Source organism: Protopterus annectens, chromosome 5.part0, assembly GCF_019279795.1.
Source record: "Protopterus annectens isolate FY-2018-M chromosome 5.part0, PAN1.0, whole genome shotgun sequence".
NCBI classification, from domain to species: domain Eukaryota; kingdom Metazoa; phylum Chordata; order Ceratodontiformes; family Protopteridae; genus Protopterus; species Protopterus annectens.
Window position 1 is genome coordinate 1,172,219,046 of NC_056735.1, and position 20,391 is coordinate 1,172,239,436.

The 20,391-nt window shown below is 41.6% G+C and overlaps 1 protein-coding gene across 1 annotated transcript in view; it reads right to left on the reverse strand.

Moving 5' to 3' along the window:
- ATR (ATR serine/threonine kinase) overlaps window positions 1-20,391 on the reverse strand; it is a 1,835,177-nt gene that overhangs the window by 788,301 nt on the left and 1,026,485 nt on the right. The window contains exon 26 of the mRNA XM_044071973.1: window positions 20,085-20,222. Coding sequence (XP_043927908.1) covers window positions 20,085-20,222 — 138 coding nt within the window. The remainder of the gene's footprint in view (window positions 1-20,084; window positions 20,223-20,391) is intronic.

The following is a 20,391-nucleotide window of genomic DNA, read 5'->3' on the forward strand; positions in this document are numbered from 1 at the left end:
TACTGTTATTTACATTACTAAAAGTCATTATCACATTGCAAGGACAGGTGTGGGACACTCCATATGTTTATGAGTGCTACAGATATTTTTCATATTTAATTCTAAAATTCTGGAACTTGGCATCTTGAAGACAGTTTTAGTACTTACAAGATGGAAAAAACTTTGTCTGTCTGGTGTACCGATATCACTTTCTGTTTAGGAAATTGGTTGTGAGAATTATGATATTATTTCATATTTGGTGAATAACTGTCAGGGAACATGTCAGCATGCTAAGTAGTAGCTCATTTTGAAGACAGTATTAGTACTTGCAAGATATAAAAAGAACTGTATCTGTATGCCATACACATGCCCAGATATCAGTTTGTTTAGGACCGTGGTTATGAGAATTATGATCTTTTTTACTAATTAAAAGAATAATGCCCCTGTGGATAGGAGTGAAGATTTGGATGGTCTAACCAGGTAATGCATATGATATACATATATATGTAGTCTTCCAATACATCTGTCAAACATCATTAGCAATCTATTTGCATTTTCTTTTCTGTGCAGGTTTGTCCACCTTCTGACGGTGACATGGCTTCATGACCAGGAGAACGACAAGTGACAGTGTGGGTATGTGGCCATTCTTACATTCACTGGGCTGCCAGCCATGCCTCCGAAATTGAAAACCGGTACAACTTGACCTTCCCCACATCCAATGTGAAGATATACTGGATTGCAAGAAGAGGTATACATTGGAGTGGAGTACTGTAGTTGTTGGAAGAGAAGTGTTCCATCTACCCTGAGCTTGACATTCTTCTGTTGCACATTGGAGGGAATGATGTCATCAGACAACCACTCGGAAGGCTACAATTTCAAATCACAGCAATTTTTGAACACCTGCAGTCTTGGTGGCCACGTTGTCATTTTTTGTGATCCGATATAATTCCTCGACAGATATGGAAAACAGCAAACAGTCAACAGGCAGCTCACAAGGCCAGATGTTTACAGAATGTCTTGAACAACAAGGTCAGTGGATCTACAATCTGCCATGACAGCATCACCACGGAAGATGTTCACCTGCTCAGAAGGAATGGCGTTCACCTAACTGAGGAGGGCATTGTGTTGTTCTTGACTGACCTCCACAATGGCATGAGGAGAGCAGGATTGGTAACATGCAGCTTGTGAGAAGAATGGAAAACACCCATGACCAAGTAGGACCAGTATAGTAAGTAAAACTATATTATGAAATGTGTTGTGTAAAATATATTTTTCTGAGTTTGGCAAATAACTGTGGTAAGGAGCTGGTGAGGATGCTGAGAAAGAACTGTTTCAGGAGAGTGCTACAATGTACAATCTAATATGTCAGTGACCATCCTGCAATACTTCTTTTTTTAGTCTGCTTTAATCAGGCATGTGTAGATGACAGGAAGGGCTTACTAATACAGAACTTGATCCCTTAGGTCCATTACTGAATGGACACATATAAAGAGAAAAGGCATAGGTAAGGCAGATTGCTGACACTGAAGGAGGTCGTGAGACTGCAGTGGTATCAGCTTGTCTGAGTGGGTAGCCAGCACAGCTATTGGACAGATCAGATGGCCTTGCCTGCCACTGAAGTCCCATGGCTGTCTTGGGTTCATTAGTGGAGTGGCGGCCCTTACCTTGCTTTTTCTCCTTACATGTACCCATTCAGCAGTATGTTGGCCACACCAAGAATGTGTATATTTACAATCATATGTGTCTACATGGTAAAACAACTGCTTCTGAATGCTGTACACATGTACAGCTATCAGTTTTGTTAGGACTCAGGTTATGGAAATTATAATTTTTTCATATTTTGGTAAATAACTTTGCAAGGGAGCATGTCAGTGTGCCAAGTAATACCTCACTTTGAAGACAGTATTGATAGTTCCAACATGGTAAAAGAACTGTGCCTATACGTTGTACAGATGTACAAATAGCAAATTTTGTTTTGGACTTGGGTTATGGAAATTATGATTTTTTTCATATTTTGGTAAATAACTTTGCAAGGGAGAATCTGAATGTGCTAAGTAATATCTCATTTTGAAGACCGTACTGATAATTTCAACATGGTAAAAGAACTGTCCCTGTATGTTGTACACATGTACAAATATCAAAGTTTTTCAGACTTAGGTTATGGAAATTATGATTTTCTTTTTCATATTTTGGTAAATAACTTTGCAAGGGAGTATATGAATGTGCCAAGTAATACCTTATTTTGAAGACAGTATTGCTGGTTCCAACATGGTAAACAAATTATGCCTGTATGTTGTACACATGTGCAGATATCAAAGTTTGTTTTGGAGTTAGGTTATGGAAATTATGATTTTTTCATATTTTGGTAAATAACGTTGCATGGGAGCTTGTCAGTCTGCCAAGTAATACCTCACTTTGAAGACAGTGTTACTCTTTACAACATGGTAAAAGAACTGTGCCTGTGCACTGTACACATGTACAGATATCACAGTTTTAGTCTTGTACGATTATGAAAATTATACATTTACAATACTTCTCATTATTATGCCCATATCTTTGCAAGGGAGCATGGTGAGCACACAAATGATGCATCATTCTGAAGCTGACATTCAGACGCACAACTTCTACACTATGTAAGCTCTGTCTGTTACAGGTGATAATATACAACGCTTTATCAATTATGAGAATTATATTAATCATATCTCTGTGAATATCTCCATAAAGGAGCATCACACAGTAATGGTTAAGGTATCATTTTAAAGCTGACATTCATACTAACAAATTAAATACAAATTGTATAGGTCTGCATGGCACATTGACCAAGATATTGTGCTTTGCTTTTCCAAAATGGTAAAAAATATGCACAATATCCACATTCCTTGCCAAATATTTAATAATGACTTTGATATGCACTATCAACATTTACACTGCTGGAAAGGTCAGTGTCTGCTGAACAACTTTCACGTTTACATTTTTAGTCTGGCTCTTATAGTTAAAGAATTATGAATATTTGTTTTCTGTATGGTATTACAAATGGATTTTCTGAAAATGAGCTCAGGCTGCACTGTTGTTCCTACAGCTGAATTAAGCAGGCAGCTTTTTCTGAGATGCTCTGGAGCGAATGAGTTAATGTGGCACTGCTAAATGGTAAGAGCCCAACCAAAAAGACTCCCAAACCTGTGGCTCTCCTGACCCTAGGCACACTCATAAATGCAGAGTTACTGAAACTTAGTTTCAATCCATTCATAACACTCTTGTATACATTAGTCTGAGCATCCACCCTCCTTTACACCCACTGGAAAATGGGAGCTCTGTATTTATCTGGGATCCCATCATGTCAAGGCAAATCCAGATGACCCCAACCTAGAATTTACAAAAGACCAAATTAACCTTAAACTACTACACTTATTTATTTTATTTTATATTTGTTTACTGGGAAAGTTCAACTGGGGCAGAGACCATTGTCAGCAAAGGCCCAAGAAGAAATGTTTCAGATGCACGTCTTGAATGTGAGAAGAAACCAGAGCACCTAGAGGCAATCCACATGAATGCAGGGAGGACATGCAGACTCCGCACAGAAGGCACCCCAGCAGAGAACTGAATCAAACCTCTTGCTGTGAAGTGACAAAGTACAGTTTTGTACCTACCATAAATGTAGATGCTTGAGTGTCTTCACTGCTGCAGTCATTACACTTGGGTTATCCTGCCATCAGGCGGTCCCGCTGTTGGCCAGAGTTCCAAAGTCTTGGTCCGGCGTCGGTTGCTGTCGCCTCCTCCCTGACGTCAGTGCGTCAGGGGTATATAAGTAGCAGCCAACGCCATTTTCTTCAGTTTTTCTTGCCCCAGATGTCAGGTGCCCCCAAAAAGATAGGCAATACATATTTCTTGCAAAACATACAATAAGGTAAAAACAAAACCTGTAGCAACCAGCAAATACTCCACATAGGTATAATAGTGCAGAAAGTTATAGGCAAGACCCAGCTAAGAAAGAGGGGATGGTGGGTGGGTAACCAGGACTGCAGCAGTGAAGACACTCGAACATCTACATTTATGGTAGGTACAAAACTGTACTATGTTCATTGTGTTTCACTGCTGCAATCATTACACTTGGGTTGAATCCCAAAGCTGAGTCAGGGTGGCTGGTTCTATAAAGGATTTGGTGTGGCTATAAGGCCCTGCAGCACAGCAGTGGCAAAGCAAGCTCTGGATCTAGAATAAAGGGGCAAGTGGTAATGCTTGGTAAAGGTGTGTACTGAACTCCAGGTTGCAGCTTCCAAAATGTCTTTGGTAGGTACTCCTCTAAGGTAGGCAGTAGAAGTAGCAGTTGCCCTGGTGGAATGTGGCCTAATCTTTGATGGTACAGGTTTCCCATGCTGTGTGTAGCAGAACCAGATACAGTGTCCTATCCACTTTGAAATGGTCTGCTTTGAAATAGCCTTTCCCTGTGATCCTGAAGCATATGATACAAACAATTGTTCAGTTTTTCTGAAAGCCTTTGTTTTGTCCAAGTAGAAGCGCAATTGCCTGTGTATGTCCAAGGAATGTAAAAGTCTCTCCCCTTTATTCTGGGGATTTGGATAAAATGTTGGAAAGTGAATAGTTTGGTTAAGAGACACACTGGATACCACCTTAGGCATAAAGGAAGGGTTTGTTCTTAAAGAAACCCTGTCTTGGTGGAAAATGATGAAAGGCTCCACTGCCATTAGTGCCTGCAGTTCCAAGACTCTTCGTGCTGAGGTTATTGCCAGAAGCAGAGCAGTTTTCCATGATATGTATTTTAACTCTGCTGAACTGGCTGGCTCAAAAGGAGGCAAAGTGAGCTTTTCCAAGATGAAATTGAGGTCCCAAGTAGGTGTTGGTGCTCTCTAGGGCGGTCTTATGTTTTTAGCCCCTCTGAGGTACTGCTTTAGCAATAGGTGAGAGAAAATAGGAGGATCTGTGTTGTAATGAGCCTAGAAGGCAGAAGCGTGGATCTTAATGGATGAGAAGGATAGTCCCTTGGTCCAGCATCTCAGTTAAGTATTGTAGTATCTGAGGAATGTTAGGGACAAGAGGATCAAGGTGCTAGGCCTCCTGGCCTCCAAAATGACATCCATAACAGCTTTAGAGAGAGCAGTTGTCTGTTTGGCTAATGAATCTGCCATGCAGCCAGGTTTAAGGTTTTGAGCTGTCTATGCAGGATCTGATTGTTTTGCTGAGTCAGAAGGTGTGGAATTTGAGCCAAAATCCAAGGTGGGCCTTGAGCTAAGTTCTTTAAGATTGGGTACCAATGTTGGCGTGGCCAGTCTGGAGCAATCAGAATCATCTGTGTTTTTTCTTGTCTGGCTTTTAGGAGTACCTTTGAAAGGAGAGGCAGAGGTGGGAAGGCATACACATTTAGGCTTTTCCAGCTGAACGAAAGAGCATCCACTTTCCATGCTTGTGTGTGATAAGTCCTTGTGCAGAATTTTTGTAGTTGGCAATTCAGTGGTGAGGCAAAAAGATCTATGTCCGGGCACCCCCATTTTTGCATTATCATGCTGAAGAGTTGTGGATTTAATTTCCACTCGTGAGGAACCATGATCTTTCTGCTTAAGTCGTCTGCCAGAGTGTTTTTCTTTCCTGGCAGGAATTGTGCTTGCAGATGAACTTGATCGGTTAGAGCTGTGTTCCACAAGGTCATGGCTTGTCTGCATAGGGGGTAAGAATGAGTGCCCCCTTGTTTGTTTATGTACCACAGTACTGTGGTGTTGTCTGTCTTTAATAGTAATTGTCCTGGATGCAGAAGATCCTTGAAAGCTGTAAGGGCATTTTGTACAGCCAACATCTCTTTTTGATTGATGTGAAGATGCATTTGGTCTGTGGTCCATTTGCCCTGAATAAATTTTCCTGCCATGTGTGCTCCCCAGGCGTAGTCCAAAGCATCTGTTATTAAAGTCTGCCTGGCTGTGGGAAGAGTGAAAGGCTGACCCTTGTTGAGGTGACATGCCTGTGCCCACCATCAAAACTCCTGTTGTAGGCAGGGAATTAGTGGTATTACTGTTTCCAAGCTGTGAGAGTGTTGAGACCAAACACTTATTAGCTACCATTGTAATTTCCTCATATGCAGTCTTGCATATGAAATTAGCAGTATGCAGGATGCCATTAATCCCAAGGCCTGCAGAATTTTTCTTGCAGGGAGTTGGGACTTTGTTGCCATCAATTGAAAATACTGAGTCAGTTGTCCTTGTTTGTCTGGCGTGAGATAAGCCATCTGGGCAGTTGTATTTAAGCTGGCACCCAGGAATATTATCTCTTGTGAGGGCACTAGTTTTGATTTCTTTTTGTTTACTGTGTACCCTAGGCAACTTAACAATCTTTTTACGAACACCAGATGCTTTAGAAGAATGTCCTTGCTCTCTGCTTGAATCAGGCAGTCGTCCAGATATGGATATATTTGAATTCCTTTTTGTCTGCAAAATGCAATTACTGGTGCCAGGTACTTTGTGAAGACCCTCGGCACAGTAGATAAGCCAAAGGGCAGTGCAGAGAATTGGTAGTGCATTGAACCAGCTATGAATCTGAGGTATCTTCTGCAATTTTGTCTGATAGGGACATGCAGGTATGCCTCTTTGAGGTCCAAAGTAACAAGCCAAGCTTTCTTGCCCAACATGGGAAGGAGCTGCTGTAGTGTCAACATTTTGAATTTCGGAACATCCAGGTAAGTATTTAGAGTAAAAAGGTCCAGAATAGGTCTCCAGGCTTTGTCCTTTCTGGGGACCAGGAAGAGTCTTGAGTAAAATCCTTGTCCCTTTTCCTGTTGTGGTACTTTTTGAATAGCTCTCATGTCCATGAGGGATGTAATTTGTTTTTGTGCCTCTGCCCATTGATTTTGTGGCAGGTCTGGCATTCCTTTTAGCCTTGGAAAAGTGTGAAAGTGGAACCTGTAACCTTGAGACACAATATTCATCACCCATTTGTCTTGGGTGATTGCTTGCCAGTTTTGAGAAAAAAGTGCTAGTTTTCGTCCTAAGGGAGCTGCCAAAAGGGAAGAGTTTGGCATAGGAAGGGGGAAGTCATTGGGACTGTTTCCTGTAAGGTTGTGACTTGTCCTCACCTCCTTTTGGAGTTGAAGCACCCCACTGCCGTGGTCTGTAAGAGCCTTGTGGCTGAGATCTCCCTCCTGGGCATCTGCCTCTTTGTGGCCCGTCTGACACTGGGAAGGACCAATTTTTTCTAGGCCAATTTCTGCTAAATCGTGGTGGCTGTACCTGTAAGAAATCCTTCACTGTTTGCATAGATTTTGCCTTATCCTCCATTTTCTTTAATACCTCTTCTGCCTTAATACCAAATAAATTATCTTGCTGCAAAGGAGCATCCAATAATTTTGCCTTAACATGATCTGGTAAAATTTGTTCTTTCAACCAAGCATGCCTTCGGATCACAGATCCTGTAACTGCTGCTCTACAAGAAGCTTCTAATGAATCAAAACCACATTGCAAAGTATGTTTTCCCACTTGTTCAGCTGCATGCAATAAATCCTGCATTTCCTTATAATCAGGCTGTTCTGCATTTGTACTCATTTTCTGTTTTAATTGAGACAGTAAATATTGTTGATATTTAAGCATGTGAAATTGGCAATTTAAAGCCCTCACTGCCAAAGTTGCTGAGGTGTAAACTTTCTTCCCCCATATGTCTAATGCTCTAGAATCCCTATCAGAGGGAACTGGATTTTTAGCCGTGGAAGCCTTTACCCCTTTGGGACCCTGGGAAATAGTTTCTGGGTCAGCAACAGGGTTTTTATAAAGAAATTTGTGCGAGTCAGGGGCTCTGTAGTACCTGTCTGGCTTGACTGGAGCTGGGGGTAAAGAATCAGGATTTAAACTAGATTCAGAGAACATATCATCCACAATGTCCAACACGCGGAATAGCAAGGGGCCTGTGCTGAGGCAATAAAAGAAAGTCTCTGAGCCTTTTCTTGGATTCTGAGTAATCCTGGCCCTCCCAGTGGAAATGCTCCTTCATGGTATGTAAAGTTTCCCCTAAAGAATAATCCTCAGGAGGAGAGGCTGAAGGAATTGATTCTTCAGCATCAGAGTCCTCACAGGGGGGTAAAGAATACCCCTGGTCTGAAGAGGAATCAGAATATAAAGAAACCTGGTCAGAGGAATCAATCTGTATCCTGCCTAGGCCTTTTATCAGGAAGGGGATGGGAACCCCTGATCAGAGTTATCAAGTCTTCGGCCATTTTAAGCATCTGTTTTTTAGGCATGGAGGCCTGTCCAGGAGAATGCTGTACTTGCTTCTTTGTCTTTAATGTAGTTTTAGTCTTGGCAGTAGTTACAATGGTAAGTTGTGTAGGCCTGAAAACACCCTCAGAAGCCGATGCCTGCTCAGTGGCTCCGGACCCATCTGAAGGGTTAATTCTCCATTGGCCCAACACCTTGAGTATCCAGAGGCCTAGGCACCTCCACGTGGGAGTCGGTCACGGCCTGTGGTTCTGAGGTAGTGGGAGTCAGGGGCTGCGAAAGCGCCTCACTGAAAACCGGCGAACCGGCGACTGGCCTAGAAGAGGCTTCATCACCAGTTTTTGGCCTCAGATGCCTGTCCTTATCTTTATCTTTGCGTTTTTTGTGCATGCTGGTCGTCGGATGTTCCGACGGCATTGTATAATTAAACCTTCAGCCAAAGTAATGGCGAGCAAAATCAAACAGACGTTTAATAGTGCGTTTGTTAAATCTAGCACAAAACCGACAACTAGTGACGTCGTGATCTGGGCCTAGGCATGGGATACAGTAAGAATGAAAATCCTTATGAGGTATTTGCTTCCCACAAGAAATACAATTATTAACTTTTACTGAAATCGGTCTGAGGCAAGAAAAAGTTTCCCCAACGGGGTACTTAGTTTTATTGAAGACTTCAGTTCAGAAATCGAATTTGATATTTCAGGAGTCGGTCGACCGACACTTGCAAACTGCTTTTGCTTCGGGCACCGCGCGGCAAGAAAGACTGAAGAAAATGGCATCGGCTGCTACTTATATACCCCTGACGCACTGACGTCAGGGAGGAGGCGACATCAACCGATGCTGGACCAAGACTTTGGAACTCTGGCCGACTGCGGGACCGCCTGATGGCAGGATAACCCAAGTGTAATGACTGCAGCAGTGAAACACAATGAGCATCACTAACCACTCCACTGCATCACTGCCAACCACAGATACTCTCTATTTCCACCATTTACTAAGATGATTATTTAAATCTTCTAGGCGAGAGCTCTATCCAGTTTAACACCATTCTATTCAACAACTTTATCTATTCATCAACAGGCAAACCTACACCACTAGTAATACATATATTCAGCATATCTTAGATTTCATCAATGGCAATTTCCTTGACAAATTTTCAAACTTTCCACAAGACATTCTCATATTCTTGACAGTGCCCTCACCAGCACAGAAAATGCCTGCATCCCACCCTCTGTCTCCACTTCATTAGTTAAACGTGACCACAAATCTATATTCTTTAAAACCTTTGAACATCTTTACAAACCCCAGAGTACTTGGGTATTTCTCCAAATCAAGCCAGTTACTGCTCTTAGGCGACATACACATGTTCAGAAGTACCCAGATTTTGAACCCATAGCCAAAATTGTCACATGTTTCTCAGAGGTCTATTCACACTTGCTGAATACGAGTTTAGGATTGTTACAACCACTACACACTACACAACCATAAAATCTTTAGCTACTTTAGGAACTTGGAACGTATATGTCAGGTTAGAGCATTGTTGAGGAAAACAGTAACAAGTACCCTGATTCTAAGCCAACAGCCACTATTGTAGCAAGTAACTTTAGCTCCAGCTTCATACCCTCTATCCACCCTGTTGTTCCCACTATTCTGCAACCATTCTCCCACTCCCTAAATCACCAATGATCAAGTTATACCATCCCTGTCCAGAACCAAGAACACTAAATCCATAGGTCCTGATGATATACCAGCTTGACTCTATCAGCACAAGATAATATCAGGCTGAACCTCTGGTTAACTTTTTAAAATCTGAATCTCTCTACAGGATATGTACCCGATGCCTTAAAAACTGAGATGGAGACTGGAATATACTCCAATAATTAGGACACTGCAGAGGGCCTAAGCAGGGAGACCACTGCTAGACAGTGTAGATTCTTAAGGAAGGTCAAGATCAGCATGCTCAATGACTTGAGGGACAAAAGGTGCATCTGATTATTACATCTGATGACGCACCTATTAAAAGTTAGGGTAAAACCCCAAAATAGTGGGGAAATTGGTGTCGGTGCTCCCCCACTTTTTTTTTTTTTATTTAAAAGGTAGGCATTTAAGGTGTGAGCAGCAGATTAGATTCAGGAATACAAAAGATGGAAATGTGTCTGAAAAAAACTTCGGAAGCAGTAAAAGGAAACTTCACTGCTGTGGAAAAAATGTATGAAGGAGAAATATGAAAATATGGTAAAAGAAAATATTTGACGGACTGGCAAAGGTTAAAACACTGCATAGTAACTTAGTGACTCTCACTGATGATGAAGAGAAGCAATAGAGAGGTGCCTTTGAAAGTATCAAAGAATATTTGGACAATTTGTATAAGCTGGTAAAGTGGCATTCAGGCATTATTCCATGACAATAACCCCACAGCACAAAAACTTTTAGTGCAGACAGCAGCAGCAAAGCTGAGGGTTACTAAACCCATAAACAATGATAAAATACATTGAAGGAATTAGGGAAATATTATGGGGATTTTTGCAAGTCTTTACAAAGCAGATGAATGGTGCACTGCGATCAAGATATGATTTTGATGGAGAATTTCACAGTAAACTTGAGCTTGCCAAAGGTAGTGCAGTTAGGGGCTCAACAGTCTACTGTAAACATACAGAAGGAAGAAATAAAAATGGTGGTTGGCAGTAAAGCTATAGGCAAGCCACCAAGTTCAAATGGTAAACCCAAAGAAATCTGGAAGTTGGGGGAATACCCTAACAAGGCTACGGAAGGATATTTAATAGTGTTTTGAAAACTGGGGGGGGGGTGTCTATATCCTGGAAGAAAGATGTGGTGGTGGTTTTACCTACAGAGAGGAAAATACTTAAGACTCTGACTTATATAGACCAGTTTCAATATTAAATCATGACTACAAAGAATATATGTCTATAGTAGAAAGAGTGTTACCAAAACCAACAGTCGTAGATCATTGTGGATTTGCAGAGGGGAATATCCATCCTGATTTTACTTAAGAATCTCCCCTCTCTAGCAATATTAATGGATACAGCGAATTCAGAAGGATGCAAAGCACAAATAATTACCACTGCTACTTGTAAGCCTGGATGCAGAAAAAACTTTTGATGGGATGAGTTTGGAATGTATGTCACTAGATGGATTGCAAACTGGCTCAAGGACAGAACCCACATGGTTAGAATTTCTGGAGCCATGTCAGACTCCAAACCAGTTACAAGTGGTGTCCCACAAGGCTCAGTCCTGGGACCTCTCTTGTTTGGTATATATTTCTCGGAGGTACAGGCCAACACGGAAGGACTGTGGCTGACCAAGTTCGCAGATGACTGCAAACTGGGTGCCATAACCGACTCTCCAGCCGACACAAGCATCCTCCAAAAGGGCCTCATAGGAACAGACAACTGGTGCCAGAGCCATGGCCTCAAGCTAAATGCCAAAAAGTGTATAGTCATCCCCTTTGGCAAAACAAAGTGCCCACAAATTACCACATAGGTGGTAATCCATTAAGTACAGAAGAAGTAATTAGGGACTTGGGGACCCAAGTTGATAGCAATCTCTCATTTGACAACCACGTGGCCAAAGTGGTTAGAAAAACATTTTATTTAGCCCACCTAATCATGAAGGGATTCACATCTAGATCAGGGGAGGTCATCGTGCCTCTTTACTCATCCCTCATCAGGCCCATAATTGAGTACAATGCCCTTTTGGGATGTACCTTACCAGACACCTGCAGCAACTGGAAAGACCCCAAAAGAACCTCACCAAGAGGATCAAAGGGCTCAAACAGATGCCATATGCTACCCGGTTAAAGAAACTCCAGCTCTACTCAGTGGCATACCGCCTGTTCAAAGGCGATCTGTGCCTGACGTATAAAGCCATGTCCAACCCGGAATTAATGGACATGCTGCACCTCAGAAATTCAAATCCTATCGAGCGCTTGAGAGACTTGAACCTCAGCACTGAAATAAATAGGACATGCTGGAGGGACAGATTCATAACCCAGAGGCTCCCTTCACTCTGGAATACAATCCCAGTCCAGGTTAGGCAGAGTCCCTCATTGACTCTCTTCAAGAGGAATCTTGATGAGTGGATGGGAGATCGTAGGTTTACCCCGGGTATCACTTCTGTGTCACTGTTAGACAGAGGCACAGTATACTAACCTCGAAAAAGGGCATAGCAAAATAAATTTAAAATGGGTGGAGAAAGCCAAACACATTCTGGCTAGGCTTATAAATGCCCTAGGGCAGATAGTCTAGTATGAACCTATGAACCTATGTGTGTAGGGTAATGGATGATGTTGCATTTCCTACTGAAACAACTAAACAAATAAGGAAGGAGTTGGAATTTTGTCTGATAAACTGATGCCTCCTTTCCCAAAGCTGTTTGCAACACATTTATAAACATTAGCAATTAAAATAAGAAGTGCAATCAACCAAGGGTATGAGTGGAAGGGGGACAGGAAAGAAGAACACTGTTTATGGGTGACATAACATTATAAACGACAAATCCAAAATGAGATGCTTCTGTGCTATGGAATACGTTGAGTAATTTCAAGTGTTTTGGGGTTATAAATAAACAGACAAACACAAGCCATTTCTGTAAACTTTGTGCTCACATATGAATTAGTTCAGCAATTCCCATACTTTGAGGGTATGAAAAATGAAATACCTATGAATATGGCATGAGAAGACTCATTAGCGGCAGCAAAGGAGATGTGGGAGGAAACGTAGCAGAAAATAATCCACAAGGTAAGGGGGAGAAAGTTTTTGATTACAGATCCGGATAGTAAGATACAGGAAGTGAAAATATTTCTTTCCCCTTAACTCTGTATGTTGGCTAGATGTATGTCACTCAAATGGATGATAAATTATGGCAAGAAATAAATAAGGAACCGATGAACTTTTTTAGGAAGAAGACAGGCCTACGGTTAAATGAGTTAAGACAATCCTAGTGACAGACTAAGGGGGCATGGGGGTTGTCTGCTTTTAAATGAGCACTTTAAGGCTATGCAGTTAAGTCTATTTTAAACATAGTAAAAGTAGAAGGGAAAACTGTATTAGAAAGATGAAATACCAGACAGTGAGATGTTGTTTTATGGCCTTATCAGAAGCAGGTGTTTTGGGAAGAACAAAACTAACTAGGCAAAGTGTCAGACAGTATGCTGAAAAAGAAGCTAGTGAGAGATGGAAAAAGGAGATTTTGCTGACAGTGTTCCCAAATAAAGGGAAAGAAAGTAGGCAAGTAACACAGTGAAGTAACTAAAGGAAGTTAACCAAGGAACTGTGGTATAAGATGCAAATTATCCATGGGGAAAACTAAAAAAAAGTGAGGAAACCAAATAACTGTTTTGTTTACATGATAGGAAGAAAGTAGAATATAGACAGAGAGAGAAAGAACATGTATGATAGGATAGTGGCTAACTCTTATAGAATATTTGGTAGAACCAAGGCTATAAAAAGAGAATCATACCTCTTAGAGCAAAACATCTGGACAAAGCCTACAATGAAAGGGAGACAAATAGGGACAGATTTTAAATATTGTTCTTATAAACTTCGAAAGTTTATAGAATTTTATGAAGGATATGGAGTCTTAAATTCAAATGTTTGTCATTATTTAATAACTTCACTCCTCAGCTATTTCTCAGAAAAGTACAGATTTTAGGAGGAACACACCAAAAATATGAGGCAAAACTCTTAACATTCTGCGAAAATCAGTACAGTTGAGAGATATGGAGATAATTAGTACAACATACAGAATTACACATGATAATTATAATCAATCAGAAGAACTTAGGCAAGACTGGGAGAAAAGGTCAGGAGGACAATTTTCAAAGGATCAATAAGAGAAGCGTGCAGGACTTTGAGGTATGTGACAAACATACCTTTCAAATGCACAAATTTGGCAAAAAATTCTGCTCTGTGGCTTAAGATTAAAGGATGCCATGAATTCCTGAATGGCCCCTTTAAATTCTGATTTTTCATTTTTATTTGTACTTCCCCCTTGCTTGCTGATGTCATCACACAGCGTCAGCATGCCCTGCGGTATCATTGGCATACAAGGACGAAAATGATGATATTGAGCCATAATGGCTCTGTGAGCAGACTCAGCAAGACATACACAGTGTATAAACCCCACAAGACTTTACAATGTGCGTAAGTGTGATGTGGCCTTACACAAATTGGGGGGGGGGGGGGGTTAAGTTTGAGACTAAAACTTTTATTGTTTGAAAATAAGAAGGCAACAGATAAGTTAACTACCAAATTAAGACTAGGTTTGTGCAGGCAGCTCAGCCAGAAAGGGATCATCAGATGATCACCACAGAGTCTAGAAGAGAAGCCCAGCAACAAGATGTGTATTTGAAAGAGGACTGGAAATGCAAGGAATGGAAACGGAAAAGGACTGGGAAGCAAGAAATAACAGAAAGCCTGTGAGCAGTCCACCAAATATCCCCATCTGCCACCAGGAAGGATAAGAACATCATCGGCGTCCAAGATTAAATCCACAAAAGTAAAATAAAAGATTAGTCTGTGAGAAAAGTAAAATTACTGTGAATTCCAAAGCAGTTCTGAAGCACAGAGGAGGATGGGGAGAGTTGCTGAGGACGTGAGCAAGTTGAAATTGAGTGTAGTATATTATTTTAGAGTCCAGTGACTCGTATGTGGGTGAAGAGGGACTTGGATCGTTGTATATATGCATGCATTAATAATGACTGGTTAAAATTGGGACCACACTGCATAAAATTGTTTATCAGTATTTTTTTAAGCCTATGCTACTTCTCTTACCTTTTCTTTGACAGATGAAATCCTTCATACACATTTTCTACTGCCCCTGCCATGGCTGTATTTTAACCTCAATTGCTGGCAGTCAGGCAGTGCTGTTGACTACCATGGTGGTAGCCTGGCAAGTAATCAGACTGCAGTCATTTTTGACGGTTTCAAATTAATTTAATTCTCTGATGAACTTACTTACTCCAAGTTAGGGTTACTGGTGGAGAGCCAGAAAGAAGCCTGACATTTACTGGTTGTAAATGTTGAGAAATTAATCTTGGACGGCAACCCATCAGAAAACACACACACACACACACACACACACACACACACACACACACACACACACACACACACAGATGCACACAGATGCACACAGATGCACACAGAGACACACACACACAGACAGAGACACACACACACACACACACACACAGACACACAGACACACACACACACACACACAGACACACACACAGACACACACACAGACACACACACACACACACACACACACACACACACAGACTACCGATTTACCTGTAATACATTTGAAGGTGGAAGGAAGCCAGAAACAATGGGAAAATCAATACAGACATGGGGAAGATATGTTAACTGTAGTAGCAACACTAACTGCCCAATTGGAAGCAATGCCTCCTTAGCCTGAACAAGCAAATAAGAGCACTAGTGAAATCCTCCAAAGCAAACCAAGTCCAAACTGGCCACAAGTACTAGAGACAATCAGAAGGACTTCTTCACGTATCTCTACAACCTCAAAGGAAGCACCCAGATCTGTTCAAAATTGGTGGTCAAGGACACCACATATACAAATGCCGTAGATACAGCAAAGATGCTGGCTGACAGATTCAGTGAAAACTTTACCCCTCTGCCCCCCCCCCATCAGTAAATCAGGACATCCCCAGTAGCTGACCCTTCCCCTTACATCTAAGAAACAGGTCATCACTGCTCTCTCAAAGGCAAAAAATACAACCTCCATGGGACCCAATAGCATCCCAGGCTGCATCCTACGTGAACTCAGGCAGGAACTTGCAGCACCATTAGGCACCCTTATTCAACCAAAGCCTGAGCACCACCTGAGTGGAGGACAGCCACTGTCATCCCTTTACACAAAGGTGGAGCGTCCACCGATCCGGGAAATTATAGACCCATCAGCTTAACTAGCCTGATCTGCAAAGCCACGGAATGGATTATCATGGACCTCATTAACAAGGACATTGGCAACCTCCAAACACTTGTTCCCACACAGTTTGGCTTCATCAAGGAGAGGTCATGTCTGCTAAATTTGGTCGATTTCTTTGAGACGGTCACCAAAGCCATGGATGAGGGAAAGACGGTGCACATCACCTATCCTGACTTGGCCAAAGCCTTTAACACTATTCCCCACTGGGGCATAATAGATAAACTCTCTCAACTAAGCATCAATCCATATGTTACCAGATGGGTAGCAAACTGGCTAACTAATAGAACCCACATAGTCAAAATAGGGGAAGCCACCCCAAGCAGTAGAGTAGCATACCCTTGGGTTCGGTTTTGGGGCCTCTGTTATTTGGGATATACCTTTCTGAGGTGTAGGCCAAAACCATTGGGCTATGGCTGATTAAGTTTCCAGATGACTGCAAGCTGGGTGCTGTCATCAATTCCCCTAGTGATGTGGACATCCTCCAAGAGGGTCTCACTCAGACAAATGACTGGTGCCAGAAACATGGCCTCAAGCTGAATACCAAAAAATGCATCATCATCCCCTTTGGGGAGAGTGACATCCCCCACAAATTATCACGTTAATAACAATGTCCTAAGCACGCAATTAGTCATGAGGGATTTGGGCACCCAGGTTGATAGAACCTGACTTTTGACCACCATATTGCTTCCATTGTACGGAAAGCCTTCTATATGGCCCACCTCATAAGTAAGAGTATCTCATCCAGGGACAAGGAAGCCACAACATCCCTGTATTCTTCCCTTATAAGGCCCAATATTGAGTACAGCGCCCCTTTCGGCATGTACGTTGCAAAGCGCATGCAGCAGCTGGAGTGACCACACAGGTTCCTCACCAGGAGAATCCAGGGCCTCAAACATCTACCATAAACAGAGAGGTTAAAAGCCCTATCCCTCTACTCAGTTTCATACAGACTCCTCAGAGGTGACCTCTGTCTGGCATACAAGGCGATCACGGACCCCACCTTGATGGGACTGCTACATATTCTCAAGTCAAGCTCCAATGAAGTAGCCCACACGCGTGGCCTCAGCCTGGTCTGCAACATCAAGACTTGTTGGTGGGACAGATTTGTGCCCCAGAGGCACCCCGTTTTATGGAACAGACTCCCTCTCCACATCAAGCAGAGTACCTCTTTACCCCTTTTAAAGTGCAACCTGGATAACTGGATGGGAAACAGAAAATATACCCCTGGGATTCCACCCGTGTCCCTGCTGGACAGGGGCGTTGAGTGCTGATTTGTCTAAACATGGGCTAAACTCTTGGCTAAGCTTATAAAGGCCTCAGGGCCAGTAGCCTAGTAACCTCCTATGATCCTATGAATTGCTGTTCCATTATCAGTATAATGATATATGTTAGATTTTGTATTTTTTTCCAAAGCTTTATCACTAGCTTACCAGGCTGCATACTTGTCCTTGATGCTTGGTGCAGCATTAGAAAGCAGGGGGTTGTATTCACTCAGTAGGTGTTTGGATTACTATTCTGGTATTGACACTGCAAGGTAGCAATTACTTATTTTATTTGTGCCAACTAGTTTGGTGGGCTATCCCACCAATATATATATATTTTTTATTTATAAAAAATTGTGTTTTAGCTTTATACAAATTAAGTTCAAATGTTAATATAAATGAAACACTATTATTCTGGGTATAGTTCGTGTCAATTTGTCACCGCTGTTTTTAAAATTGGTGTTTCTGAGTGGTGGTATCTCACAATCCTACTGGGGTGGGAAGAGTTAAACCATTAGGTACCAAAACTTTATGCTAATTAGCATCCAGATCTTTGGCCATTATGGTCATATTTTTCATGGGCCATTGTCCAGATTTTTGATGTCCGCAGGGTGAATGGTATGGTGACAAAATAAAGATGGTTTAGAACATTTGCATGGAAATGTTTACGTAGATATTTTGATATCCTGAGTAAATTACAAAGGATCTGCTCTCAGGTTCAGAATAATTGTTGTAGTTGTATAGCGAGTGGAAGGGGAATGTTTTATGGGAAAGTGCAGAGTTAGAGTTTAAAGAGGCACTGCAAAATGCCTTAGGGCAGATGATGGTGAATTTACAAGAGAGAGAATGCTGCTAAGTTAGTGCAGGCGAGCTATAATGTCAGCACACAAGATGGTCTTGTTAACTTGAATTATGTTAGCAACCAAAAAAATGATAACCAGAAAGTGGAAATCATGGGTTAGAAAGACCATGGAACAAGTACTAGGTATTATAAAGGAAATTAAGCAGTTGGAGGGAGGGGTTGTTAGTTAGAGGGAAGAGTAAGTGATAAGGAATAAAGGACTGTTGGAGGACTACCATGGAAAAGATGAAAGATGCAGAATATCTAGCTGATGTCCTATAAAAAAGTATGCAATTCCAAAATTATATAAATGCATTCGGTTTAACTTCCACAAAAAAGATTTTGTTTGAAGGAAATACAAAGGATATTGAGGAATTTGATACTAATAAATGATAAATTGCACTGAGCTATGCAATACAATGGGATAACAACAGGAATATGTATCCAGGGAAACTGAAATGGGAAATCTCCTTGCAAACATCCATTTCCAAACAAGAATTGCTTGACAACATAAACATGATTAATTTAACACACAAATCATTGTGAAATAGGACTATATAATATAAAATAAGGTACAATATTTAATATCTCCATGTAGATTATTTTCAAAGCGTTTTATATAACCAACCCAAGATGCTAGTATTGCCATATGAACCAGCTGAGTTATATCATTACTGGTGTCACTGTCCGGAGGTGCTATTGTTTGACATGGGGAAAGTCAAATAAAGAATACAATGAGTCTTGCAACAATGGCTACTAAGTAAATGACATTACAACGTTGGAAATCACCCTGACTTCAGCTCTCAATTACTAAACTGCGCACATTATACACAAAGTACACAAACACAATACTGGGAACGTTTATGGAATATAAACTAAAAAAGGAATGATGGAGAAATGAAAACTGAGCAAAAATAAAACACTAGTGAATGGTATATAGGTTTACTGGTTGGGGGAAAAGTGAGTAGTTTATTCTGAGCTCAATAAAGCTTCATTCAAATAAAGAAAAATTTCATATACCTCACTGCTGAGATGTACACACTGAGCAGGAGGAACTACAGAAGCAGCAGCTTCATGCAGGGATAGCAGAGGTCATCTTGTAAATGCCTGCATATTTATCAAACTATGATGAATAGATGTCAGCTCTGGGGCATACAGGGGTAAAGTCCTGGCTATGCTATGGGAAAAGTGAGTTAGATTAGTGGCTTGGGTGCTTGTAGGACATGGCTGGTTGGATGGGAGTGAGTGGGTGTACAGGCTTGCCCATCTTGGGAGGGAGAAAGGCATTTCTGGCCCACTAGATGGGTACACCTAAAGGGAGAATTAGGTGTTCACCCACTGGAGCTCTGAGCAAGCTTAACTTGCTCCACCACAGCGCATTCATATTACACAAATTAAAGGACACTAGCATACACAAGTGCACTTCTTCATGTAAGGCAGCAATTGGGGGATCGGAGGGGGTGCCATGGGGAGAGGGTAAGCTGCCCCCTTGAAACAGAAAATTGGCCTGCTACATTATCACCCGTCTCTCACTAAGAGATGGGTCATTGTAGATCTCATGCTGGAATAAACAGGCCACAGCCTTCTCGCTCAATGGCTTGGAAATACCCGGTTCCCATTCTCCTGGAATGAATATGTCAATTGAGCAAAGGTGTAGAAGTCAGTGGGCAAGATCCTGGGAAGGGGAGCAGAAAAAAATATGAATAAAGTACAGAGGACAAAAATGGAAGATAAGTGTTTCATTTAAACGTTTTTGAAACTGCACTGGAAGGGTAACTATACAAATTCTAAGTTTGTAATTTTTTTCCCATATGATCTTACCTCCTGCTGTTCCTCCTTGCTGCAGTCCAGTAAAACATAGACAAGGATATGTGGCAGCAGACAGATGGTCACCTTGTAGTCATGCTTCATGATGAAACTGCAGCAGCTGAACACCTTGCTGGCAAGTTCATGCCGGACCTGCAAAATGGCAGTAACAGTTTATTGTACTACATAAAATGGTTACAGTCAACACAACTTGCCTCGCAGCAGATGTAGCTACTGCACTATTTTTTTATCTAGAATGCTTTCCTTATAATCATACTCCTGTCCTACTTCATACCCAATGGATTTTTACCTTTAGGCAGCC